This window comes from Hyperolius riggenbachi, chromosome 10, assembly GCF_040937935.1.
Source record: "Hyperolius riggenbachi isolate aHypRig1 chromosome 10, aHypRig1.pri, whole genome shotgun sequence".
NCBI classification, from domain to species: Eukaryota; Metazoa; Chordata; class Amphibia; order Anura; family Hyperoliidae; genus Hyperolius; species Hyperolius riggenbachi.
Genome location: NC_090655.1, coordinates 250,930,083 through 250,957,797, shown reverse-complemented (window position 1 = coordinate 250,957,797; position 27,715 = coordinate 250,930,083). Strand labels below are relative to the sequence as shown.

Sequence of the window (27,715 nt, the reverse complement as noted above, 5' to 3'; positions counted from 1 at the left end):
CCATCTTCTATCCCACACTCAGTACAGGAATGGTACGTGGTGATTTATGTCCATCTTCTATCCCACATACAGTACAGGAATGGTACGTGGTGATTTATGTCCATCTTCGATCCCACACTCAGTACAGGAATGGTACGTGGTGATTTATGTCCATCTTCTATCCCACACTCAGTACAGGAATGGTACGTGGTGATTTATGTCCATCTTCTATCCCACACTCAGTACAGGAATGGTACGTGGTGATTTATGTCCATCTTCTATCCCACACTCAGTACAGGAATGGCACGTGGTGATTTATGTCCATCTTCTATCCCACACTCAGTACAGGAATGGCACGTGGTGATTTATGTCCATCTTCTATCCCACACTCAGTACAGGAATGGTACGTGGTGATTTATGTCCATCTTCTATCCCACATACAGTACAGGAATGGTACGTGGTGATTTATGTCCATCTTCTATCCCACATACAGTACAGGAATACGACATTTCCCCAGACAGACGATTATTTCTCATACATAATTGCAGTAGACACATTTTTATTTCAGAAAAGAAAAAAAAATCACAGCTACAGATTTTAGAAAAACAAATCCCAACCATACTGCCTGAAAGAGGCCATGGGGTTTTTCTGTAAGTATGCTTTTAACCTGTTAACAGCCACAAATGAGCTATCTCACTTTAAGATCATGCACTGTTTTGTCTTCAGTCGGCAGAACTCATTGCGCTGTAAATTTTTGGAATGCTTTGATCTCTGTCTCCAAGCAGAAAACATGGAAACTGAATGCAGAAGTCCTCTTTTATTGTCTCACACTGCTCCCTAGTGACAAGTGGTCATAAATACCCATTAAAGCAGAACTAATTAGAAGCTAGGAAGTGTAACAAAGAAGAAAAAAAGAAGTACTAAAATAAATTGGCCTGGAGCACTTGCAAGCATCTAAATAAACTGGCTGCTAAAGGGTTAAGAAACAGAAAATAAAAAGGTGAACGGAGTAAAAGAAAACTGATGACAGATACATTTCCCACACATTTAGCTCAAGTGTCAGACAAATATTTTTATTTTATTCAAGACATTTTGCCTGTTAACAAGTACATCAATATGTTTTGCTACTAAAGTTAGATATGACAATATGTAATTTATGCACAAAACGTTTTTACAGTCTCGGAACATGAATAGCGCTCACAAATATGAGATCTCTTGAGCACAAGCATTTCCCACAATCACAAGAATATAGCTTCAAACCAATAAAACATTTCTTATGTACAACAAGCAGTGATTAAGGTCCAAAATATTTCCCCACACTAAACACATAAAAATGGCTTCCCGCTAGTGTGCCATCTCTCATGTAGAACAAGCTGTTTTTGGCAACTGAAAACTATTTCCCACACTCAGCACATGACTAAAGCTTCTCACCAGTGTGATTTCTCTTATGTTTGACAAGGTCACCCTTATAATTAAAACATTTCCCACACTCAGAGCATGAATATGGCCTCTCACCAGTGTGAGTTCTCAAGTGTGAAACAAGATATATTCTCCGTACAAAACCTTTCCCACACTCACTACAGGAATATGGCTTCTCACCGGTGTGAGACAACTTATGTTGGACTAAGTCAGACTTATACCTGTAAGATTTCCCACACTCCAAACACAAAAAAGGCTTTTCACTAGTGTGACATCTCTTATGTCTGACACACACTGATTTACTCCCGAACAGTTTCCCACACTCTGCACATGAATAGGGCTTCTCTCCACTATGACATCTCTCATGCGTGACAAGGTGTGATTTAGAAGGAAAGCATTTTCCGCACTCAGCACATGAATAGGGCTTTTCACAAGTGTGAGTTGATGTATGTAAAACAAGCTGTGATTTCTGTACAAAACATTTCCCACACCCAGTGCATGAAAAGGGCTTCTCACCAGTGTGAGATCTCTCATGTCTGACTAGCAGTGATTTCTGTACAAAACATTTCCCACACTCAGTGCATGAATAGGGCTTATCACCAGTGTGAGATCTCTTGTGTATGGCAAGCTGTGAATTCTGTACAAAATATTTCCCACATTCATCACATGAATAGGGCTTCTCTCCAGTGTGAGATCTCTCATGTGTGACAAGCTGTGGTTTATGTTTAAAACATTTCCCACACTCAGCACATGAAAAGGGCTTCTCACCTGTGTGAGATCTCTTATGCGTTTCAAGCTGTATTTTCTGAATAAAACATTTCCCACACTCAGTACATGAATAGGGCTTCTCTCCAGTGTGACACTTCTGGTGTCTGACAAGCTGTGATTTCTGTATAAAACATTTCCCACACTCAACACATGGATAGGGCTTCTCTCCAGTGTGTGATCTCTCATGTGTGGAAAGATGCCATTTATGTGTAAAACATTTCCCACACTCAGCACATGGATATGACTTCTCTCCAGTGTGAAATCTCTCATGTCTGGTAAGCTCTGGTTTCAGTAAAAAACATTTCCCACACTCAGCACATGAATAGGGCTTCTCTCCAGTGTGCAATCTCTCATGTCTGAGAAAAGCTGATTTCCACACAAATCCTCTCCCACATGTGGAACAAGAATAAGGCCGTCCAGCAGGGGTAGAGCTGTGCTGGGTATGAGGCCCCTTGGTGTTAGACAGGTGAGTGTAGTCTGGGGGAATATTTGGGGTAACCAGGATATCTGCAGGAGACTCTTGTCCAGTGACATCATCATCCGTTGTACAGTCTGTGGATACAGAGAGACGAGCCTCTGAGAGGTTCCTGATGCCGGGACTCTGTGCTGCAAAAAGAGAAACATCACTTCCTGTTAGAGAATTCTGACAGGAGGAACAATTATTATTAGGGATGGTCAGTGAGCTGCTGATAATTCCAAAATGATGCAAAGTTTAGAAATGGGCCAGATGCAGCAGCTGCAAAGCTTTGCATGTAACTAACATACAATTTTGCTCCATCTCGGGAGTTATTGACATATCACTGACCACCATTAGTTATCAGCCTGACAGAAAACTGCAGAAGGTTGTGCTCATTACAGGCGGTCAATCACAACACAATGTGAACTGCTATATGAGCCGGAAGGCTTACTGAGATGCGATAATATGTGAATGTACTGTTTTGTAAACAGCTTTGCACCTTAGCACTAGGCACCTTTGGCATGTATCACTTTGTTCCCCTGACGAAGAATCCCATTTTTTGACAGTTGAAAGCATGTAAGGCTAAATGTAGGGGGGTGTTTTGTATTTACTATGCAGTGTGAGAGGTTAGATGGATCCCAATTGAAAATCTAGTAGATAAGTCCTAACTGCTCTCTCTCCTCCATACTGCTTCACTATTTACATTTTTAGCATCACTTGTCAGTGTCCGAGTACTTTTATATTATTAACTAAAAGTTATGTTTTAGCCCTCCTCGTATTCCTCGCATGCGAGGTTATTCAGAGTTTCCAAAAATGTTCTCTCTCAGATAATAGTTATCATAAGTAACTTGTATATATGATAATGGCTGTGCTTAGGATGTAATAAGCTAATAAAAAAAACAATTAGTGCTACTGCAATAAAACAGTCACCGTATTTTTAAAATCAAATATACATATCCGATTGTGAATGTATAACTGATGTGTACTCAGGAATATTTTATATATAAAAAATAGCATCTTTGCTGTAAGAATAAATCCAGATGGACAGTGTGAAGTCCCCCCCCCCCCCCCCTACAATTAGCACAAATAAAAATGCTAGCATGTTTGGTTAGTGCTATGTTTGCGCCCATTTGTGCCGCAAAAGTAAAGATTTCAGTCAGAACAGATATTTTAAAAATTGTATGGTGTGTGGCAATACAATTTTTGTATGAGGCTGGGTGCACAATTAGTGCGGGAAACGTTGCCTTTTTTTGCGTTTGTATTGCGTTTTCCATGCATTTTCTATGAGTTTGCATTTTCCATTTTTGTTTCCGCACATACTTTTTTTTGCATTTCTGTGTGCATTTTAACACATTTGCGGTTCGCATTTTAACACATTTGCGGTTCGTTTTCCATGCGTTTTTCTATTGTGTTTTATGCAAATCACTAGGAAGACAACAGGAAGTGGAAATACATAAAAAAAACATCGTTTTAAAAAAAATAAAATGCATATAAAACGCATGAAAAACGCATCATATTGCTACACCATTGACTTTCATTATGTGTGTTCTTGAAAAATATGCAACAAAACCAGCGTTTTTAAAAACACATATTATAAAACGCTTACGAAACGCATATGCATTTTTTTTATATGTGTTTTTTGATGTGGCCCATTGACTAACATTGCATGCATAAACGCTGTGTTTTTTAGCAACGCTAGCGTTTCTGCTAAGTGTGTTTCTCAGCTTGAGGCCGAGTGCACACATGGCAGAAACGCTTGCGGAGCGGGAAACACTGCGGTTTATGTACCAATGTTAGTTTATGGGACGCAAAAGGACCTGCGTTTCACCTGCGATTTACAGTAAGCGCTCTGCAGGCACTTGCAGTGTTGCATAATATGCAGGCTGGCTGCCAAAATGCACATAATGAAAGTCTATGGGAATGCACATGTGTTTTCTATTAGCGAACCGTTAACGCGTACAAATGCACGCAAAATGCATGAAAAACGCATCTGCGTTAAAAACGTAAATGCACCAAAACCGCAAATGCACCTGCTGAAAACGCGGGATTTTCACGCTATGCTATGTGTGCACCTAGCTTCATGCAGCTTTATACACATGTTGTGGACTAATCATATTCCACCTTTTGCAGGAGCTGACTGGTCCCTTTTCAAGATGCAGACATTTTCAAATAAAATTTGCATAATCCTACATCAACTCAGAATTATTTGCATCTCATCGACTTTCTCTACTCACTTTTGCAACATTAAGCTGAGCTTATTATGCAAACTGTAAACTCTATTTTATTTTTTGTTTTAATATGAGCTGTAATTTGTTTATACAGGTGCATTTGACTGTTTACTTAATGCATTGTCAGCTCCTGTACCAATTCGACATGATTTCCAAACTCGCTTTGCTCATGAAATCAATGAATTTGATGTTATTAAATTTGGAGTGGGTGACTATAAATTAAGTTACACAGTAGTACATACTGTATGCACTCCCTGCAGGGCTATTGTGAATCCACTGAGAATGTTGTGCACATTGAACACAGAGGTGTTGTCTATCACCCATAAACCTAGTTCAGGTGAAGCATGAAGAATGTGTAATAGAGGAAGAATCCCCTCATTCCCCTGCAGAGTACCTGCACATCACTCTAAGGGCTTGTTCACACATTGAGCGCTGTCATTTATTTTAAGCGATGGTGATTTTTAAAATTCCTTAAAAAGCGCTTATGCAATTCTTCCTACGTGAATATTCTCACATGAGCGATGAGCTTTCTTTCCAATCGTAAACGCTGCTCCTGCACCATTTCCTGTGCATTTGTGCTTCAATGCAAGGTATAGGAAAATCGGTAAATGCGTGAAAAAGCGATTTTGGGATCGCTTTTCCTCACAAAGAAAATTAAAGTTATTTAATTTCAGGTCAAAGAGTTCACTTCCTGATTTAAAAAAAAATCTAATCGCCTGACAAAAGCGCTTCTAAAAATTGCTAATCGCTCAGAAAGCCCCGGAAAAGCCCTTACAAAAGCGTTCAGCACTTGCGATTGCGCTGGAGATTTATAATGTGAACAAGGCCTTAAATGTACCCACAGTTAGATTTCCTAGGGCCTGATGGATGTTCTTTGTTCCTGTCTGTACCCTCTACATGTACTCTTACCAAGGACTAGTTTTGATTGCTATTTAACAGCTACTCTAATGCTGGGCATACACGGCAGTGTATTTCCTTATCAATCGAGCCGCTGATGGCTCGATTGATAATTTCTGACACGTCCGATGACCCCTCGCGATCCCCACGGGCGGACAATGGGCAAAAATGAAGCTGTGATAAGGAAGTGCCAGCGGGGACAAGCGGGAATGCGCCGGCATCGAGCCGCATAAAACGCTCCGTGTATGCCCAGCATAAAGATTTATACTAAGTTTTGTTTAAGTGTATCCTCTGGTGTACAAAAACAAAACCACAGAGGTACAATAATGCTAAAAGTTAGATTGCCCCAACACATTGGGGTTGATTCATTAAAGAGTCTTATTTCATAATGCGCATGTTATTTCTTAACGTGCGTGTTATTTCTTTACACGCGTACAGTAAAGTCCATAAAGCTGACAAATGTTAAGGAAGCTCAACTAATCAAAACACTTGCATAATTGCATTGCGTATGCGTAAAAGTCTACTCTACGCATGCTAAGTTAAACGCGCGTGATCATCGAAGCACAACGAAAACGTATGAAGTATATTTGCACCGCGTACTGCACATTTATAAAACAAGCTGTGTATCCCCGATGCGCGCTATGGAGTTATACCGTGTGATGTGTTTTTCCCGCATGCTGTGACAGTTTAGCGCATAAAGTTTTCTGCGCACTGTATTGCGCGTAATGCATTTACACAATGTGTAGCGGTTTTTACAAAACCGCTAGCGGTTTACCATGAGTGGGAATCGCGCAATTCCCGCTCAGGTGTGAATGGGCCCTAAAACTTGATTGACTAAACCTTCTGTGCACTAATAGCGTGGTTTAACCTCCCTAGCGGTATTGACAGATATATACCTCCATAGAAAACATCCTGTGAACAGTATAAACATGCATACAAATCGATATTCTCCTGCACTGTATACTAGACCTTGCTTGACACATTTTGGCAAGTTGCAGGGAAAAAAAGTTATACAAATTAATTTTGTCACATTTTGCACAGAAATCCTGGGGAAATTGAACGCCAGGGAAGTTTTTAATGTTAGCACGCACACTGTACTGTCAGAGTAGCATTCGATCTTAACTTACGTGTTAATTCACGTAGTAGCAGCCGCATTAGTGGAGTACCACAGTCGCGCTATGAGCACATTGTGCAGCAGTTAGGAGCATTGCACGTAAGTTAAGAGCACGCACTACGGTGGCAGGACCATTCATACCGTGCACGCGCTAACATTAACCTGCACCGCTTGTGCATGGTAGGTTTAGTGAATTAAGCAGTATGTGAGGTAGGTGACTCAAGAACCTGATAGTCACTGTGAGAGCTCCAGGGGTCCTCTGTGGAGAGAGGAGAACCTTTCAGATGGACAACCATCTCTGCAGCAATCCACCAATAAGGCCTGTATGGTAGACTGGCCAGTTGGAAGCCTCTCCTTAGTAAAAAGGCACATGGCAGCCCACCTGGAGTTTGCCAAAAAGCACCTGAAGGACTCTCGGGCCATGAGAAACAAAATTCTCTGGTCTAAAGAGACAAAGATTGAACTCTTTGGTGTGAATGCCAGGCCTCACGTTTGGAGGAAACCAGGCACCCACCGCTCATCACCAGGCCAATACCATCCCTACAGTGAAGCGTGGTGGTGGCAGCATCATGTTGTGGGGATATTTTCCAGCGGTAGGAACTGGGAGACTAGTCAGGACAAAGGGACAGATGACTGCAGTATTGTACAGAGACATCCTGGATGAAAACCTGATTCAGAGCGCTCTTGAACTCAGACAAGGGTTAAAAGAGCACGTTCATCTTTCACCAGGACAATGACCCTAAGCACACAATCAAGATATGAAAGGAGCGGCTTCACGACAAATCTTTGAATGTCCTTGAGTGGCCCAGCCAGAGCCCAGACTTGAATCCAATTGAACATCACTGTAGAGATTTTAAAATGGCTGTGCACAGACGCTTCCCATTCAACCTGATGGAGCTTGAGAGGTGCTGCAAAGAGGAATGGGCAAAACTTCCAAAGGACAGGTGTGCCAAGCTAGTGGCATCATATTCATAAAGACTTGAGGCTGTAATTGCTGCCAAAAGTGCATGGACAAAGTATTGAGCAAAGGCTTTCTCAATTTTATTCTTATTAAATACATTTGGCAAAATCTCAAGTAAACGTATATATATATATATATATATATATATATATATATATATATATATATATATATATATATATATATATATATATATATATATATATATATATATATATATATATATATATATATATATATATATATATATATATATATATATATATACATATATACACACACACACACACACACACACACACAGACCAAAAGTTTGGACACACCTTCTCATTCAAAGAGTTTTCTTTATTATTGTACATTCACACTGAAGGCATCCAAACTGTGAATGAACACATGTGGAAGTATAGTACATAACCAAAAAGTGGGACACAACTGAAAATATGTCATATTCTAGGTTCTTCAAAGTAGCCACCTTTTGCTTTGATTACTGCTTTGCACACTCTTGGCATTCTCTTGATGACCTTAAAGAGGTAGTCATCTGAAACGGTCTTCCAACAGTCTTGAAGGAGTTCCCAGAGATACTGAGGGCTCTTTCACACTAGAGGCTGCGGTAGAAAAGGCTGAAAGTCAGCCTTTTGCTTAACGCCAATACATAGCGTTTTCAAAGCGTTTTGAAAGAGTTTTACAGCCCATATGAAAACGTCCTTTTTTTTTTCTTCTATAAAAATAAGTGAACAAGATAGCTGTAAAACGCTTTGAAAAGGCTTTGAAAACGCTGAAGTTGGCGTTTTCCATTGACTATCATTGAAATGCCAACAGCCAACTTCGGCTGTAAACAGCCCTGAAAAAGCTCCTGGGAGCGTTGAAACGCAACGCCCCAAAACGCCGAGTTAGATGTGAAAGGTAAAATGAAAGTCTATGGACTTTCTTTTACCTAGCAAAACGCCAACTTCGGCCGTGGCGTTAAACCGCCGAAAAATCCCTCTGGTGTGAAAGGGCCCTTACACAGCCTGGAGGTGTGTTTGGGGTCATTGTCCTGTTGAAAAATAAATGATGGTCCAACTAAACACAAACCGGATGGAATAGCATGCCGCTGCAAGAGATCCCGTGGTAGCCATGCTGGTTCAGTAGGCCTTCAATTTTTAATAAATCCCCAACAGTGTCACCAGCAAAGCACCCCCACACCTCCTCCTCCTCCTCCGTGCTTCACGGTAGGAACCAGCAGGGCTGTGGAGTCGGAGTTGGAGTCGGATAATTTTGTACAAAATCCACAGCCTTGGTAAGTATTAGACTAAGGAGTCGGAGTCATTTTGGGTACCCGGAGTCGGTGGTTTCATAAACTGAGGAGTCGGAGTCTGAAGATTTTTGTACCGACTCCACAGCCCTGGGAACCAGGCATGTAGAGACCATCCGTTCACCTTTTCTGCGTCGCACAAAGACATGGTGGTTGGAACCAAAAATCTCAAATTTGGACTCATCAGACCAAAGCACAGATTTCCACTGGTCTAATGTCCATTCCTTGTGTTCTTTAGCCCAAACAAGTCTCTTCTGCTTGACACCTGTCCTTAGCAGTGGTTTCCTAGCAGATATTCTACCATGAAGGCCTGATTCGCACAGTCTCCTCAGAACAGTTGTTCTAGAGATGTGTCTGCTGCTAGAACACTGTGTGGCATTGACCTGGTCTCTAATCTGAGCTGCTGTTAACCTGCGATTTCTGAGGCTGGTGACTCGGATGAACTTATCCTCCACAGCAAAGGTGACTCTTGGTCTTCCTTTCCTGGGGCGGTCCCCATGTGAGCCAGTTTCTTTGTAGCGTTTGATGGTTTTTGAGACTGCACTTGGGGACACTTTCAAAGTTTTCCCAATTTTTTGGACTGACTGACCTTCATTTCATAAAGTAATGATGGCCACTCGTTTTTCTTTACTTAGCTGCTTTTTTATTGCCATAAAACACATTCTAACAGTCTATTCAGTAGGACTATTAGCTGTGTATCCACCTAACTTCTCCACAACGCAACTGATGGTCCCAACCCCGTTTATAAGGCGAGAAATCCCACTTATTAAACCTGACAGGACACACCTGTGAAGTGAAAACCATTTCAGGTGACTACCTCTTGAAGCTCATCAAGAGAATGCCAAGAGTGTGCAAAGCAGTAATCAAAGCAAAAGGTGGCTACTTTGAAGAACCTAGAATATGACATATTTTCAGTTGTTTCACACTTTTTGGTTATGTACTATACTTCCACATGTGTTAATTCATAGTTTGGATGCCTTCAGTGTGAATCTACAACGGTCATAGTCATGAAAATAAAGAAAACTCTTTGAATGAGAAGGTGTGTCCAAACTTTTGGTCTGTACTGTAATTATATATATACATACATATACATATGGCTACGAGGTTAGTGGGGAGGTGCTCAGAGCGGAAGGCTATTAAAAGGTAACTACTCAGACTGCAGGGAAAGAGGGGCTAGACTAAATCCACATGCACTAGACTGTTCTCAGATGAGGCAGCTGGTCGGGGACTCAGCTGAAATTGTAGTGTGTGCACAGGTGTCCCCCGAGGCCGCTAATACTCTGCCATGCCATGCCTTTAAGTGACAAATGGTGGCCAAGTCCATTGTCCTTCTCCTAACCCTTCCGCAACAAGCTGCTCCACCATGCCGCGCAGCAGCGTGATGTTGCTTTGCCTGGTCCTTCTAGTTCACACAGATGGAGAGCTACGCGCGCGCGCGCCAGACGACAGGACCTTTATGCTGCTAGAAGGGGAGTCAGCTGATAATGCCGATCAGCTGACTCTAGCTATGCTCTGGATTGGCTGAGTGACTGGGGCAGCGCTGTGGAGCGCTTTTAGTATATATAGGACTTGCCAGTCACTTGCAAGTTGTCTGCTGTTGCGAACAGTTACGTGTTAGCGCTCAGACCAGAGTCAGATCCCACAGTGTGTTAGAACCAGCCGGAGCTGGGAATTCACACTGAGTCAGATTCCTTTGATAGCTTAAAGTACTATTGCTTACTACTGTTTATGTGTTAGACTAGTTCCAGGGTGTTGAGACCAAGGACCTCACACCTAAGACTAGGAGATTACCGCATTGCTACTGTTTATGTGTTAGACTAGTTCCGGGGTGTTGAGACCAAGGACCTCACACCCAAGACTAGGAGAGATCTATATTGTCACTGCCTATCCGTTAGACTAGTTCTCAGGTGTTGAGACCAAGGACCTCACACCTTAGTCTAGGACTGTGACACATCATTTGTTACCTGTTATGACCTTTGGCTTTCCTGAGTACCCTCCTGTGCTCTGATTCGGTACTTCTGCCCATCTGATTATCTGTTGCCAACCCTGCCTGTACCTGGATACCAAGTCAGTCTTCCACTTCTGTACCTTGTCTGTTCGTGTGTTGCCGACCTGGCTTGTCTGACCTTTCTGGCTGTCACCTAGCTCTTGGGTGAGCAGCCTTACTGTACATCTGTACTTGCTGCTATTACAATCCTATGGTCACCAGCCCCTCTGGAGGCCATCAGGCAGCATAGCCAGTGGAGCTCTACCTCTCTAGGTCCACTGGCTGCAGTACAGTCTGATTCCCGGCCTTCAGGAAATCCTTGGCTGCAGTATAGTCTGATTCCTTGCTCATCCAGGAATCTCTAGCTGCAGACCAATGTTCACCACATATCTCCAATCAGTGGTCCCTGCCCCTCAGGTGTCCACTGGCTGCAGTACAGTCTGATTCCCTGCTTCTCAGGGAATCCTTGGCTGCAGTAGTGTCTGTATCTCCCGCTCCTCGGGAGATAACTTCTCCATTTCCTGTTGCACCAAACACAGAACCACATTGGGTGTCCTGTGTCTAGCTATACTAGTATTATTGGTGATTCTGCAGATCACCACATAATCAGGTAGAGCATCTGTATTATTGGTGATACTGCAGATCACCAATAATCAGAACAATCTGTGTTGCTGACACCCAGTGTTCTCCCCAGGCTCTTTTAGCCGGGTGCTCCACCCGGCTAGATTTGGTGACCACCCGGCTGTCATCGGCTCACCTCCTGACCTCCTCCTATGCTGTAAGCACAGTTGCCCTACATTTTCAACTTGCCCCACCCGGCTACTTTTTTATGCCACCCGGCTACTTTTTCATGCCACCCGGCTGGAGAAAAATTCTGGGGAGAACACTGCTGACACCAATTGTTACACCCCTACTGTGACCAGTGTACAGTAATGCACAGTGACCATTACCATTATTACAGGCCAGTAACACTAAGTCCTTCTTACTGTGACCAATCTGTGTACAGTAATCATTATCATCTTATTACAGGCTGGTAACACTAAGTCACCCCCTCTGTGACCAGTGTACAGTAATGCACAGTGACCATTATCAGCTTATTACAGGCCAGTAACACTAAGTCATCCCTACTGTGCACAATCTGTGTACAGTAACCATTATCAGCTTATTACAGGTCAGTAACACTAAGTCACCCCTACTGCGACCAGTCTGTGTATAGTAATGTACAACGACCATTATGAGCTTATTACGGGCTGGTAGTGTCGATATTCTACTAGCAGCTTCACCTGGCACCAAAATTTACCCCCGTGCCCTTTTTACATATGCGTCTGTGCTGTTTTTTTTGTTAGCCATCAACAAAAACTAGAACATCAGTTGTAGACGACAAAAATCTAACATGAGCACACAGCATTACCCCTAACATGGCCAGTCTGTGAGCAGTGACAGTCATCACAGCAATACAGATACACATTATTCTATATTTACTTCTAATTACTCACCTGTTCTGCCCTCTGTAACAGTGTCCTCCTCTTTACTTGTCCCCATCATGTCACCCTCCTCTATAGACTGATCATTCCTCATATATGTCTCTTCTTCTTCCTCTTTAATTATCCTCATCATAACACCCTCCTCTGCAGACTGCTGATCACTCCTCACATACGTCTCTTCTTCTTCCTCTTTAATTATCCTCATCATAACAACCTCCTCCACAGACTGCTGATCACTCCTCACATACGTCTCGTCTTCTTCCTCTTTAATTCTCCCCATTATGTCACCCTCCTCTGCAGACTGCAAATAACTCTTCACATAAGTCTCATCTTCTTCTTCTTCCCCTTTATCTGATTCACTTATAGGTTCTTCATCCTAAATACATAAATTAGGACCAAATATTTCTGTATTTACAATAATTAAGAAGCTACGCAGTACAATATAATATTACACAGTTTGGAGTCTCTGGAGACCCTCAGCCCCACCTACCTGATAATGATGGAGTATAGTGGGATCTTCTTGTGGACAATCCTGGGAATAAATAGGACCTGTACATCTCTCTAGTGGGTTTCTGTTACTGGATCCATCTGTAGGAAACACACACCCTGACTGAATACAATGGGCTCTATTGTCAATGACACATGTAGTAATGGATTTTTTACTGCTCAATTACCAACAGCGGTAATTTCCTCATTTTTCCACATTCACTAAAAATTTTCAGCATGTTTTCCGCATGCGAGAATAATGCGTAAAAAAAGTGCGGGAATGTGTAATCAGGAGGCAAAGATGTGGAAGAAAAGTTGCACTAAAAAAATAAATAAAAATAAAGTCCAGCAAATACAGCGCTAAAGGCTCCAGATTCCACATAAGTCAATGGGAAGCGAAACATATCACCAGGTACTTGTAGGTGATCTAAAATCGGTAGTTAAGGCAGAATTAAAGCGCCCCTTTTTTCATTGTGAATTTGGATTTTTTTGTGGAAATTACTGACTTTTGAAGAATGATGATGATGATAGTGATGTTTGGGGAGGAGCTGCAGGAAGGTAAGTGGTGTTTGGGAAGAAGCTGCAGGAAGGTGAGTGGTATTTGGGGAGGAGCTGCAGGAAGATGAGTGGTGTTTGGGGAGGAGCTGCAGGAAGGTGAGTGGTATTGGGGAGGAGCTGCAGGAAGGTGAGTGGTGTTTGGGGAGGAGCTGCAGGAAGGTAAGTGGTGTTTGGGGAGGAGCTGCAGGAAGGTGAGTGGTATTTGGGGAGGAGCTGTAGGAAGGTGAGTGTTGTTTGGGGAGGAGCTGCAGGAAGGTGAGTGGTAATTGGGGAGGAGCTGCAGGAAGGTGAGTGGTGTTTGGGGAGGAGCTGCAGGAAGGTGAGTGATGTTTGGGGAGGAGCTGCAGGAAGGTGAGTGATGTTTGGGGAGGAGCTGTAGGAAGGTGAGCGATGTTTGGGAAGGAGCTGCAGGAATATGAGTGATGTTTGGGGAGGAGCTGCAGGAATGTGAGTGATGTTTGGGGAGGAGCTGCAGATATGTGAGTGATGTTTGGGGAGGAGCTGCAGGAAGGCGAGTGGTGTTTGGGGAGGAGCTGCAGGAATGTGAGTGATGTTTGGAGAGGAGCTGCAGGATGGTGAGTGATGTTTGGGGAGGAGCTGCAGGAAGGCGAGTGGTGTTTGGGGAGGAGCTGCAGGAAGGCGAGTGGTGTTTGGGGAGGAGCTGCAGGAATGTGAGTGATGTTTGGGGAGGAGCTTCAGGATGGTGACTGGTGTTTGGGGAGGAGCTGCAGGAATGTGAGTGATGTTTAGGGAGAAGCTGCAGATATGTGAGTGATGTTTGGGGAGGAGCTGCAGGAAGGCGAGTGGTGTTTGGGGAGGAGCTGCAGGAAGGCGAGTGGTGTTTGGGGAGGAGCTGCAGGAATATGAGTGAGGTTTGGGGAGGAGCTGCAGGAATGTGAGTGATGTTTGGGGAGGAGCTTCAGGAATGTGAGTGATGTTTGGGGAGGAGCTGCAGGAATATGAGTACACAGTGTTTATACCTCATTACAGGCACACTGTGCAGCCACATTACACACATCACACCCCTATTACTTCTCACATTCCCAGTGTTCATAGTGTGTTAATACCTCATTGCAGGCACACTGTACAGTCACATTACACACATCACACCCCTATTACTTCTCACTTTCCCTGTGTACATAGTGTCTATATACCTCATTACAGGCACACTGTGCAGTCACATTACACACATCACACCCCTATTACTTCTCACATTCCCTGTGTACATAGTGTCTATATACCTCATTACAGGCACACTGTGCAGTCACATTACACACATCACACCCCTTTTACTTCTCACATTCCCTGTGTACATAGTGTGTTTATACCTCTTTACAGGCACACTGTGCAGTCACATTACACACATTACTTCCCTATTACTTCTCACATCCCTGTGTACATAGTGTGTTTATACCTCATTACAGGCACACTGTGCAGCCACATTACACACATCACACCCCTATTACTTCTCACATTCCCTGTGTACATAGTGTGTTTATACCACATTACAGGCACACTGTGTAGTCACATTACACATCACTCCCCTATTACTTCTCACATTCCCTGTGTACATAGTGTGTATATACCTCATTACAGGCACGCAGTGCAGTCACATTACACACATCACACCCCTATTACTTCTCACATTCCCTGTGTACATAGTGTGTTTATACCCCATTACAGGCACACTGTGCAGTCACATTACACACATCACACCCCTATTACTTCTCACATTTCCTGTGTACATAGTGTGTTTACTTCTCTTACAGGCACACTGTGCAGCCACATTACACACCACTATTACTTCTCACATTTCCTGTGTACATAGTGTGTTTATACCTCATTACAGGTATACTATGCTGTCACATGACACATATCACACCATAACACCCCTATTGCTTCTCACATTCCTGTGTACATCGTGTGTTTATACCTCATTACAGGTATACTGTGCAATCACATTACACTCATCACACTTTTATTACTTCTCATTTTACCTGGTCTAGTCAGTCTGAGATTTAATCTAATTACATGTATAAATAACAGTATAGTTATGTGATCTCCCAGAATCCTCCTCACCTCTCCAGTCAGCAGATAGATGATCTCCAGGGTGAGGTTGAATATCCTCAGTGATGTTGTCATGTGATGTGGTCATGTGATCTGTACAAGACGCTACTCTCCATGCAGTTATAAGTATGTGAACAACATCTTTTAGACTTCCATCTATACAATGAGTTGGGGGCTGGGTATGTACATCATAACACTAGTCAGTCTTGAGAAGATGATATGTTACATGTGGTGCCCATACACCCTGATGTACAACAATTACCTGAAAATATAAATATCCCACTGTCATCATGATTATCATAATATTACCTAATAGCAATGTCTCCCTCTATTCCTTCCCAATACCTGTCCTCCCCTCCCCCACCCCAATACTTATCCTCCTCCCTCCTCCCAATACCTCACCTCCTCCACCATGTGCTCTTCCCTTATTTAAAAACCAGTCCTCCCCTTCCCCACTATGCCCCCCCTCCACTATGTGCTCCTCCCCAACCCAATACCTGTCCTCCCAACCTCTGCTCCTCACCCCAATACCTTTCTTCCCCTCCCCCACTATGTGCCCCTCCCTCACCCTAATACCTGTCCTCCCCTCCCCCACTATGTGCTCCTCCCCCACCCTGATACTTGTCCTCCCCCACTATGTGCACCTCCCTCATCCAATTACCCCCCCCCCCCCATTATGTGCTCCTACCACACCCCAATACTTGCCCCCCCTCCCCCACTACGTGCTCCTCCTCCACCCCAATACCTGTCCTCCCCTTCTCCACTTTGTACTCCTCCCTCAACCCAGTACCTGTCCTCCCCTCCCCCACTAAATGCTCCTACCTCACCACAGTGCCTGTCCTCCCCTCCCCACTATGTACTCACCCCCTACCCCAATACTTAGCCTACTCCCTCACCCCAATACCTTCCCTTCCCCACTATGTGCTCTTCCACAATACCTGTCCTCCCCTCCCCCATTATGTACTCACCCCCAACCCCAATACTTATCCTCCTCCCTCACCCCAATAGCTGTCCTCCCCTTCCCCACTATGTGCTCCTCAGTACCTGTCCTCCTATCCCCCATTATGTGCTTCTCCCCAAACCCAATACCTGTCCTCCCGTCCCCCACCATGTGCTCCTCCCTCACTCACTTCAGTACCTGTCCTCCTACTCCCCACTATGTGCTGCTCCCCCAACCCAATACCTGTCCTCTACTCCTCCACTATGTGATCCACCCCCACCCCAGTACCTGACCTGTCCTCCCCCACTATGTGCTTCTACTCCACTCCAATACCTGTCCTCCCCTCCTTCATTATGTGCTCCACCCACACCCCAGTACCTGTCCTCCCCTCCCCCACCATGTGCTCCTCCCCCACCCCAATACCTGTCCTCCCCTCCCCACCATGTGCTCCACCCCCACCCCAATACCTGTCCTCCCCTCCCCACCATGTGCTCCACCCCCACCCAAGTACCTGTCCTCCCCGCCTCCACTATGTGCTCCTCCCCCACCAAGTACCTGTCCTCCGCTCCTCCACTATGTAATCCTCCCCCACCAAGTACCTGTCCTCCCCTTCCCCACTATGTGCTCGTCCCCCACCCAAGTACCTGTCCCATGATACCTGCTGCTACTTAATGATAACAATTTTCAAAGCTTTCATATCACCTCTTCGGCCGAACACTGACATCCCTCCACTTCCTTTGTTGACAATTCATTACTTCCAGTTTAATGACAGCGTGAGTTGTCTATTGTCCCTTTAACTTCCGGCCTGTGGCTCTATTGTTTCCGGGAAAAGAGAGTCCGCCATCTTGTGGTTACTTTGGGAACTGCCTTTAGTGAAATGAATTCTCTACACTCAGCTTTCTGATGGATCTACCATCCCCTACAAGAGAATACATACTGTTGCAAACTCGGCCTGGAGCTTTATTGCCTATACTTTTTGATGAGGGGTTTATAGGCAGATTTTGCTGCTACAGGGACCAGAATATGCGGGACAGTCTCTCATCTCTCTCTGTATAGAAGTGTGGCGGCGGGTACTGTGGAGGCCTCCTGTGTGTGGTGGAGAGCGGAACTGGCAGACTGGCACACACTCCATGTGTTCAGCTGAATGGAGAAAGAGGGTCTAAATGTCAAACACATCTGAGGGGGACACATAGTGGGTGCACAATATCGGAGGCTAAGGACAAAGTTGGCCATACACAGCTCTGGAGGAAAATGAAGGGACCAGAATATTGGAGCCCTGAGAACAGAGGTGGTCATACAGGTCTGGGGGACCATGGTGGGACCAGAACATCAGAGCCTCAAGAACAGAGGTGGCCATACACTGATCTGGAGGACCATGGTGGGACAAGAGCATTGGAGTCACAAGGACAAAGGTGGCCATATACAGGTCTAGGAGAACAGGGACATCAGAACCCTGAAGACAGAATTGGCCATACAGGTCTAGATGAACATGGAGGGACCAGAACATCGGAGCCCTGAGGACAGAGGTGGCCATGGAGAGATCTTGAGGACCATGGTGGGGCCAGAACAGCAGAGATCTGAGGACATAGGTGACCATACAGGTCTGGGGGACCATGGAGAGACCAAAACATCGGAGCCCTGAGGACAGAGGTGGCCATACAGGTCTTGGGGACCATGGAGAGACCAGAACATTTGAGCCCTGAGGGCAGAGGTGCCATTTATGGGTCTGGAGGACCATGGCGGGACCAGAATAGAAGTGCCCTGAGAACAAGGTGGGCATACATAGGTCTGGAGGATCATGGAGAGACCATAACATTGGAGCCCTGAGGACAGAGGTAGAGGTGGCATACATGGGTCTAGAAAACCATGGCGGGACCAGAACATCAGAGCCCTTAGGACAGAGGTGGCCATTTACAGGTTTGGGTAATCATGGAGAAACAAGAACATTGGAGCCCTAAGGACAGAGGTGGGCATACAGGTCTGGGAGATCAGAACATCAGAGCCCTGAGAACAAAGGCGGCCATACAGGTCTGGGGGACTATGGTGGACCGAAACATCAGAGCCCTGGGGACAGACTTGGCCATAGACAGGTCTGGGCAACTATGGGGGGACCAGAACATCGGTGCCTCGGGGACAGTGGCTGGGGGACCATGGGGGAGATCAGGACATTGGAGCCCTGGGTAAAAAGGTGGTCATACACAGGTCTAGATTGTAAGCTCCTCTGAGGGACAGTTAGTGTCAAGGCTATATATACCCTGTAAAGCACTGCGAAAGTTGTCCACGCTATATAAATACAAAATCATAATAATAATGAGGTCTAGGGAACCATGGCAGGACCAGAACATCAGAGCACCGGAGACAGAGGTGGCCATACACAGTTCTGGGGGACCATAATGGGACCAGAACATCAGCGCCCTGAGGACAGAGGTGGCCATACACTTTCTGGAGGCCCACATTAGGACCAGAACATTGAAGCCCTGAGGACAGAGTTGGCCATACACAAGTCCTGGGGACCATGGTAGGACCAGAAACTCAGAACCCAGAAGATAGAGGTGTCCATACACAGGTCTGGGGGATCATGGTGGGACCAGAACACCGAAGCTCAGAGGACAAAGGTGGCCATACACAGGTCAGGGTGACCATAACAATGTGGTAGTGGGAGAAGACAGCTTCTACATCCATGATTTGTGGATTCACAAACTTCTGAATGCTTAATACAGAAGGTTGCCTGCCAAACTGCAAAACATTCACACCATTGGCTGCAATCCCCTGACATCACCTTTACCCCTTCACCCCTCTTCTGCTGGCTTATCATCCTGGACTCTGGATCTTCACCTGGCCCATCCACGCTCTCTTCCAGCACAGCTCTGATGTCACGGTACCTGGAACATGGAGAGGTGGATGGGTCTGCCTATCTAACCCACCCATCCAGTGCCCTATGCTTTGATGGAAATGATATCAACACAGGGCTGAAAGAACTGATGGGGCGGCTGAAGATGTAGCAAGGCAGGGATGGTAAGATGGGAGAAAGGAGGAAAAGAGGTGACCTGGGCCAGAAGCCAGCACTGTTGTGGTGTGGTTTGGTGTGTAAATACATGTTTGAGTTGGGATTTGCAAGGCTCCAAACGCTAGCTTGTGGGTTTGCAGGTTAGCCAGCAAATGGCTCACAAGGAGGTTTGACAAGTGTACTGCACTGGGCCAAATATGTCCAACACTTGTACCAAGTGGTGGAGATCTTAATTTAGGTGGAAACTAAAGCATACTCTGGTGGGACTGGATTTCTGTGGCCGAGATTTCAAGCAAGGTCCACTGTGACATCTCTTGTATTTTGTTCAGGTTTCCTGGGTATGCAATCCGTGCACTTGATAACATTGTGTTAGGCTAGGGACCCCCTAAACTTTCATGAAGATATGAAGGGACAGACCATGGTGATCCTCAGTTGAGATTTTAATAAAAAGATATTTACTGATAACCAGTGCAGGTAAATACAAGTGATCGATAACACACATCCAAAATGAAGCCGGCCCTAAACACAGCAATCCCAATAATAAAACTAACTACAACCGTATGCAACATATACAAACCCAGATGGAAGGATCTGGGTCAGAGCAAACACGTACAAAGCTGGTAGGTCAGATCAGGTTATAGAATGCAAAGCAGGTAACAGAACACAGCTAATCTGTGAAGCCAACTGCAGTTCTTGTAGATTTCCGAGGTAGGTGGAGACCTTAAAGCAAATCTGAATCGGAAAATAAAATTTAGTTTTTATGCTCACCTATGTAGAGGGGAGGCTCTGGGTACTATACAGCTTCTCCAGTCTCTCTCAGTGCCCTAGGTCCAACACCGTACTCAGAGGAAGCTACTAGCTCTTCAGGTTCCCGAGTACTTCTGGAGATGAGCGCTTCCATACTATGCATGTGCAAGCCCAGATTCAGGTGTGTGCAGTATAAATGTACTAGTCTTGGGAAGATTAGCAAATTCACCTTTGGGGCCCTGTGCTCTTCACAGATGAAAGCAGGTTCACATTGACACATGTGACAGACATGACAAAGTCTGGAGACACCGTGGAGAACGTTCTGCCACCTGCAACATCCTCCAGCATGACCGGTTTGGCAGTGGGTCAGTAATGGTGTGGGGTGGCATTTCTTTGGGGGGCTGCACAGCCTTCCATGTGCTCGCCAGTGGTAGCTCAACTGTCATTAGGTACCGAGATGAGATCCTTAGACCTCTTGTGAGACCATATGCTGGTGCGGTTGGCCCTGGGCTCCTCCTAATGTAAGACAATGCTAAACCTCATGTGGCTGGAGTGTGTCAGCAGTTCCTGCAAGATGAAGGTATTGATGCTATGGACTGGCGCACCCATTCCCCAGACCTAATTCAATTGAGCACGTCTGGGACATCGAGTCTCACTCCATCCATCGACATTATTGTCAGATCTGTCAAGATTAGCTATATGCTTGTTTCAGGTGTGTGATCCAGCCACTACTGCAGCCAAATAGATCACCAGGGCTGCCAGGCATCTGGTATTGCTTAACCCTCCTGGCGGTATAAAAAAATCTGCCAGGAGGGAGCGCAGCAGTTTTTTTAAAAAAAAATTTCCCCTATATCATGTAGCGAGCCCAGAGCTCGCTACATGATAGCCACTGCTCAGCGGCATCCCCCCGCCCTCTTCGATCGCCTTCAGCAATCTCCGATCAGGAAATCCCGTTCAAAGAACAGGATTTCCTGGAGGGCTTCCCCCGTCGCCATGGCGACGGGGCGGGATGACGTCACCGACGTCGGGACGTCATTGGGAGTCCCGGGCCACCCCTCGGCGCTGCCTGGCACTGATTGGCCAGGCAGCGCACGGGGTCTGGGGGGGGGGGGCCGTGCGGCGCGACGGATAGCGGCGATCGTGCGCGGGGCGGCGGCGATCAGTGTGCTGGCACAGCTAGCAAAGTGCTAGCTGCGTCCAACAAAAAAAAAAATTAAACAAATCGGCCCAGCAGGGCCTGAGCGGCACCCTCCGGCGGCTTACCCCGAACTACGTTCGGGGTTACCGCCAAGGAGGTTAAAAGGAAATAAATATGGAAGCCGCCATATACTTCTTACTTCAAAGTTCCCTTTAAACGCATGCTATTCAAACAAGTGTGCTCCCTGCCTAAGGGCCTGTCTCCAGTAGAGCTAGAAGCTCCCCTACCCCTGCTGGATTCTCCTATCTCTCTGGAACTCTGGTGGTGAGATCTCTGTGCACCTTAGTTCCCCAGCTCCGTACACCCATTACCAGAGACTCCCCAACCCCTGGTGAATTCTTCTATCGCTCAGGGTCTCTGGTGGTGAGATCTCTGTGCACCTAAATTCCTAGCTCTGCACACCCGCTGCACCCATTACCAGAGACTCCCTAAGCGATAGAAGAATTCACCAGGGGTTGGGGAGTCTCTGGTAATGGGTGCAGCGGGTGTGCAGAGCTAGGAATTTAGGTGCACAGAGATCTCACCACCAGAGACCCTGAGCGATATGCTTGTTTCAGGTGTGTGATCCAGCCACTACTGCAGCCAAATAGATCACCAGGGCTGCCAGGCATCTGGTATTGCTTAAAAGGAAATAAATATGGAAGCCTCCATATACTTCTTACTTCAAAGTTCCCTTTAAACGCATGCTATTCAAACAAGTGTGCTCCCTGCCTAAGGGCCTGTCTCCAGTAGAGTTAGAAGCTCCCCTACCCCTGCTGGATTCTCCTATCTCTCTGGAACTCTGGTAGTGAGATCTCTGTGCACCTTAGTTCCCCAGCTCCGTATACCCATTACCAGATACTCCCCAACCCCTGGTGAATTCTTCTATCGCTCAGGGTCTCTGGTGGTGAGATCTCTGTGCACCTAAATTCCTAGCTCTGCACACCCGCTGCACCCATTACCAGAGACTCCCCAACCCCTGGTAAATTCTTCTATCGCTTAGGGTCTCTGGTTTTGAGATCTCTGTGCACCTGAATTCCCAGCTCTGCCTGCCACCTGCTACACCCAGAGACATCTAAACATGCTGCTAAACTTCACACACATTTTCACAGCTCCATTCACAATGACCATTGTGTTGCATTCCCTGTTAAAGCAGAGTTGCAATGGTTTTGGACAGTGGTGCTGCACGTTGTGCACACATTGCTTCGGGTACAGTGAAGCATACAGTCAATGCAAGAAGTTTTGAGTCAGGATGATATCATTTATTGGCTAACTTAAAAGATCTTTTAAGTTAGTCAATAAGTGGTATTATCACAATTATTGCTTAAAGAGAAACTGTAACCAAGAATTGAACTTCAATCCAATCAGTAGCTGATACCCCCTTTACCATGAGAAATTGTTTCCTTTTCACAAATGGATCAACAGGGGGCTCTGTATGGCTAATCTTGTGGTGAAACTCCTCCCACAGTGTGAGGTCAGTGCCTCACAGCAATGAGGTCTTGACAGACTGTGGGAGCCTTGTTGCATTGTTAGAAATAACAGTTGCTTACAGCGGTTTCCAACTTCCAAAAAAAAAAAAAAAACAAGCAGCATCTCCTTCCACTGACATCACCTGCCAGCAGTAAAAATGTCACCATATGATGTCAGGACGTAAATCAGGGAGAGGAAAGATTTTACAATGGTCAAACACTGACTAAATCATTTATACTTAGAGACTCTGTAACAAAATGTTCAGCCTTATTTCTTCTATCCTATAAGTTCCTATACCTGTTCTAATGTGGTCTTGTCTTACTGCAGCCTTTCCTAGTTGCACAGTGGCTGTATTATCTCTGTTATATAATATAATCTTTTTTCCTTTACTGGCTTTGTCAGCTCAGGCAGGAATGTGCTGCTCTGCTGTGATAGGGAGAAGTTATACACACCCTCTCCAAGCCTCCTCCAGGCTCTGTATGAGTCCCAGACTGAGCTTCTCTTAGCCTATCACATGCTGGTTAGCAGCCATGTCTTTTGTTTGTAAACACTGCCTAAAACTGACAATTACAAGCCAGGATTGCAGCAGGGAGTGGCTTATGGTGCAAGAATGGCTGCTGTAAGGGTAGCCCAGCCAGCAGTGAGTCATGCACCATAAGGGTGATGGTGGAGGCTTTGTTTCATCTGTGGCTGTTGAGCGCTGAGGATGTTTAATAAGAACTGTGAATAAATGGTATTATCCTGACTCAAATCTTCTTGCTTTTACAGATGGCTAACACGGTACAATACTCTACTGCATACAGTCAATGAAAAGTATGCTTCACTGTTAACGCACATTAGCGGTAATGAACTGCATGAAGTGTGCTTCCATACCAGGGATGGTCGTAGTCAGCCAACTTCGCTACGCTGGAAATACGCATAGTTTTACGCAATTACGCTTCGCCAAACCACGGCTTTGAAAACAAATATTCGCTTCGTATGCATTTCGTAGAATACGCGTTAAAATACGCAATTACGCGTAGTGCGAAGCGTAGTGTAGGCGGATTCTTATGCCCTTATGCAGAAAATTGTACGCTTTCATTTCTTTAGAAATGCATATATTGGGAACCCTTCTATGCGTACATTCCCCTTTTCAATGCGTAAATTTGTATGCATACAATCGCATGCGGAAAATTAGACGCGAGTAATGCATTCGTAGTTCACTACGCAATACACATGTTAACTACGCATAGTGGGCGTAAGCTACGCGTAGCGGTACTTCGCTATGCGTAAATTCGTAAGCGTAGGTTTGAAACTTCGCCTATGAACTACGATGCGTAGATGCGAACTACGATGCGTAAATTCGCACTGGCGTAGTTTCTGCTCATCCCTGTTCCATACCGCAACCTGTTACACGGTAAGGGACCTGCCACAGTGCCTGCTCTACCACGCCTCAACAACAGCTGTTAATTCCTCACACACTTTAGAGTTGTTTTCACTTCCTCTCTGTGAATTAACATCCTATGTTTAAGTTTAGGATTCAGAATAGTTTATTTTGCCAAGTACAAACAGGAAGTTGTACCCGGAATTGGTTTTGACTCATACAGCTCCTGGAAGGATGGGGGTGCTGATAATGTCAGAAAGCTGAAAACCGAGTCTGCCATATTACAGAGCCACCTGTTGCAGAGGAGGCAAAGGCTCGGCAGTGATGATCTAGTTCTTCAAAGAAACCTGCGGTGATGGCTAACCCTGATTCAGTTATTAACTTAACCCTCGTGGCGGTAGCCGCGCAGGAGGATTTCTCAGGCCCTGCTGGGCCGATTTGCATAATCTTTTTTTTTTTGGCAACACGCAGCTAGCATTTTGCTAACTGCATGTGCACTCCGATCGCCGCCGCCCCATGCCAATTAGCCGCCGCTCACCGCGCCGCCCCCCCAGACCCCGGGGTGTATAGGGACTCCCTTTGACGTCACGACGTCTGTGATGTCATCCCACCCGTCGCCATGGCGACGGGGGAAGCCCTAATGGAAATCCCGTTCAGAACGGGATTTCCGGATGGGCTTGATCGCTGGAGGCGATCAAAGAGGGTGGGGGGAGGCTGTTATGTAGCGAGCCCTAGGCTCGCTACATGATTTAAAAAAATAAATAAACTGCTGCGCTGCCCCCTGGCGGTTTTTAATAGACTGCCAGGAGGGTTAAGGATTGAATCCTTAAAAGTAACTTGAGACGAAAGATCAAGACAAATGAGTTATGCCTAGTATACACAATGCAATTTTATCAGATTGACGATTAAATTATTTCCAACAGGTCCAATTTGATTACCTATCATTTTTCTGATCTATTTTTTATAGAAGGGATTGGAAAATCGATTTAAAAAAAAAATGATCGGAAATCAGACCTGTCAGAAAGAATTGATTCCACCATCAAGCTGATGGAAAATTGCATCATATGTACCAGGGATTAGGGCTTGTTAAAGTGTAACTGTTGGGCATAAAATCAATTCTTTATTTTTGTCTGGTAAATAAGTAATAAGGATGCTAACCAGGCAAACCAAAAGTTAAAATCACCATTAGTTTTCTTGTTGATAAATGATCATTCCCCAGTTTACCTGACTCTTACTTGGTACTCACAAAATTTGGTATATACAAAAGAAGTTGCAGGGCATGCTGGGTTGTCCTTTTTTGCTTCTCTACTTTCCCCTCAGACTTAACTAATGCAGCTTGATTGGCTGAAGCCTCTTTCCCTCCTGCTTTCCCCTCCCACACCTCTGTTCTTCTCTGATTTGCCAAGATTTCTCATGCTGAGACAGTGCACGTTCTATAGGGAAGGGTGGGCAATACATACACAATCAGGCAGAGGAGAGTAAGGGAGGAAATTACATCAGGATTGGCTTCAAAATAGCCACAGTTAAAATGGGAAATGCTAAGAAGGATTTTCTCTTTTTTTACTGTAGAAAAATCACTAAAATCAAAAAGTGGACAGTGCAATACATAAGTAGAGCAAGTACTTATCTACTAATATATGTGGTGCTTTTTTTCTGAGATAGTAAGGCTGACAGCTCTTCTCTAAAGCAAATCTGAAGAGAAAGTAAACTTAGGAGATAATGATTTGTATATGTAGTACAAAAACAAAAAAACAAACAAATAGAAATAAAAAGAAAATTAGAAGCAAAGAAAAAAGGCTCATTTTGTTTTCCAGTGTATGTAGTTAAAACACTTGAGTTGATCTCTATGCAAAAAAGATTCTCTGAGCTATTCGACCCAACTTGGTCAAACTCAGTCCTGTTTACTAAACTCCCCTTTCTCCCGTTTATTAAATAGCCTAAACAACCAAGAAACAGTTAGAGACCGCTTGAGATAAGGTTTTACTGCAGGAAAGTTAAAATGGGTCATTATTTCTGCTTTGTTATACAGCTTAAAATACACAGTGTGGTTTCTAAACTGTAAATATGACAGAATGATGCAATGTTATATAAAAGTGCTACAATATATGACTGAAAATAAAAACATGACCCCTTTTTGCAGTTAATGTTTTATTTATTATCCACACTACACATACAATTCATGATATCATAAGTTTATTTTCTCTTCAGTGTCACTTGACACCATCTGTGTTGTGTTCTACAACACTACCCAAAGCAAAGTGTGCAAGTTACTGATTATTCATATATTCTTTAAAAAAAAAAAAAAAAAAAAAAAAAAAAAAAAAAGAGAATTTTTACTGAGAACAAAAAACAAAACAAAACAAAAAAAAACACAAAAACAAAAAACATTCCCAAAGCTATCTGAAGTCATCACATTAGCCGTCAATTAGCAAGCACAACATCAATTACAGACTTTACTGGTACAGAGGGTTCAGTTAACAGGAAATACATATGAGCACTATTTACTGTAACGACCTATATATCAATTAAGCAGGATTCTCTAGGTGTGGATGTATTAGTTCATAGATGAGGATCCAGTACCATTGCATGGAGATCAAATGAGGAACAACATCAGACAAGTCTACCCAGACTTTCCATACCTTATCAAATGTATTAAACTAAAAACATGACTGGTATGTAAGCTTAGAGAGGGCAAGGTTAATATTCCCTAAATTAAAGCACCACTGTCACGAAAATCTTAAAAAAAACAACTTTAAAATATATGTAAATATATACAGATAAGAAGTACACTTCTTCCAGAGTAAAATTAGTCATAACTTACTTTTCTCCTATGTTGCTGTCACTTACAGTAGGTAGTAAAAATCGGACAGAACCGGTTTTGGACTAGCCCATCTCCTCATGGGGGGTTCTCAGGGTTTTCTTTATCTTCAAAAGCGCTTAGTGAATGGCAGTTGCTCTGTCCAAATGCCAAAAAAGTGCATGGTGAGCAGGCAGGCTGGCCAGCATCTTAGTATAAATTTTTTTTCAGGGAGTAAAGAATAAAGGCCATGCTGAGAATCCCCTATGGAGAGATGGACTAGTTCAAAACCTGCTGGTTCTGCCAGATTTCTACTGTCTACTGTAAGTGACAGCAACATAGAACAAAAGTTATTTATGGCTCATTTTACTCTGGGAGAAAACGTGCTTATTTTTTATATATGTGTTTACATATATTTTACATTTTAAGATTTTTGTGACAGAGGTCCTTTAAAGGACAACTGTGATGAGAGGGATATGGAGGCTGCCATATTTATTTCTTCTTAAAGTGGACCC

General features: G+C 44.5%; 2 protein-coding genes across 3 annotated transcripts in view; both read right to left on the bottom strand.

The window, feature by feature from the left end:
* The window catches only part of LOC137537096 (zinc finger protein 208-like), a 220,123-nt gene that overhangs the window by 177,285 nt on the left and 15,123 nt on the right, over positions 1-27,715 (bottom strand). The window lies entirely within an intron of this gene.
* Positions 1,032-17,402, bottom strand: LOC137535269 (oocyte zinc finger protein XlCOF6-like). 2 transcript variants are annotated; one of them, XM_068257087.1, is made up of 5 exons: positions 17,342-17,402; positions 15,712-15,961; positions 13,079-13,176; positions 12,601-12,964; positions 1,032-2,772 (listed from the first exon to the last, which is right to left on the bottom strand). In XM_068257087.1, the coding sequence occupies exons 2-5, from the start codon at positions 15,785-15,787 to the stop codon at positions 1,397-1,399; spliced, it is 1,914 nt and encodes a 637-aa protein (XP_068113188.1). In that variant the 5' UTR covers positions 15,788-15,961; positions 17,342-17,402; the 3' UTR covers positions 1,032-1,396. The 2 variants fall into 2 exon arrangements, with proteins under 2 accessions (XP_068113188.1, XP_068113189.1); XM_068257088.1 differs by lacking the exon at positions 15,712-15,961 and having other exon boundaries at positions 17,342-17,401.

What these genes read in the sequence shown, in the direction of transcription:
- LOC137535269 (XM_068257087.1), bottom strand. Translation starts at nt 15,787, where the DNA reads ATGACCACATCACATGACAACATCACTGAGGATATTCAACCTCACCCT. An exon ending in TCTATCTGCTGACTGGAGAG is followed by an intron (nt 13,177 to 15,711) that starts GTGAGGAGGATT and finishes TGTTTCCTACAG; the next exon opens with ATGGATCCAGTAACAGAAAC. An exon ending in TGTTACAGAGGGCAGAACAG is followed by an intron (nt 2,773 to 12,600) that starts GTGAGTAATTAG and finishes CTCTTTTTGCAG; the next exon opens with CACAGAGTCCCGGCATCAGG.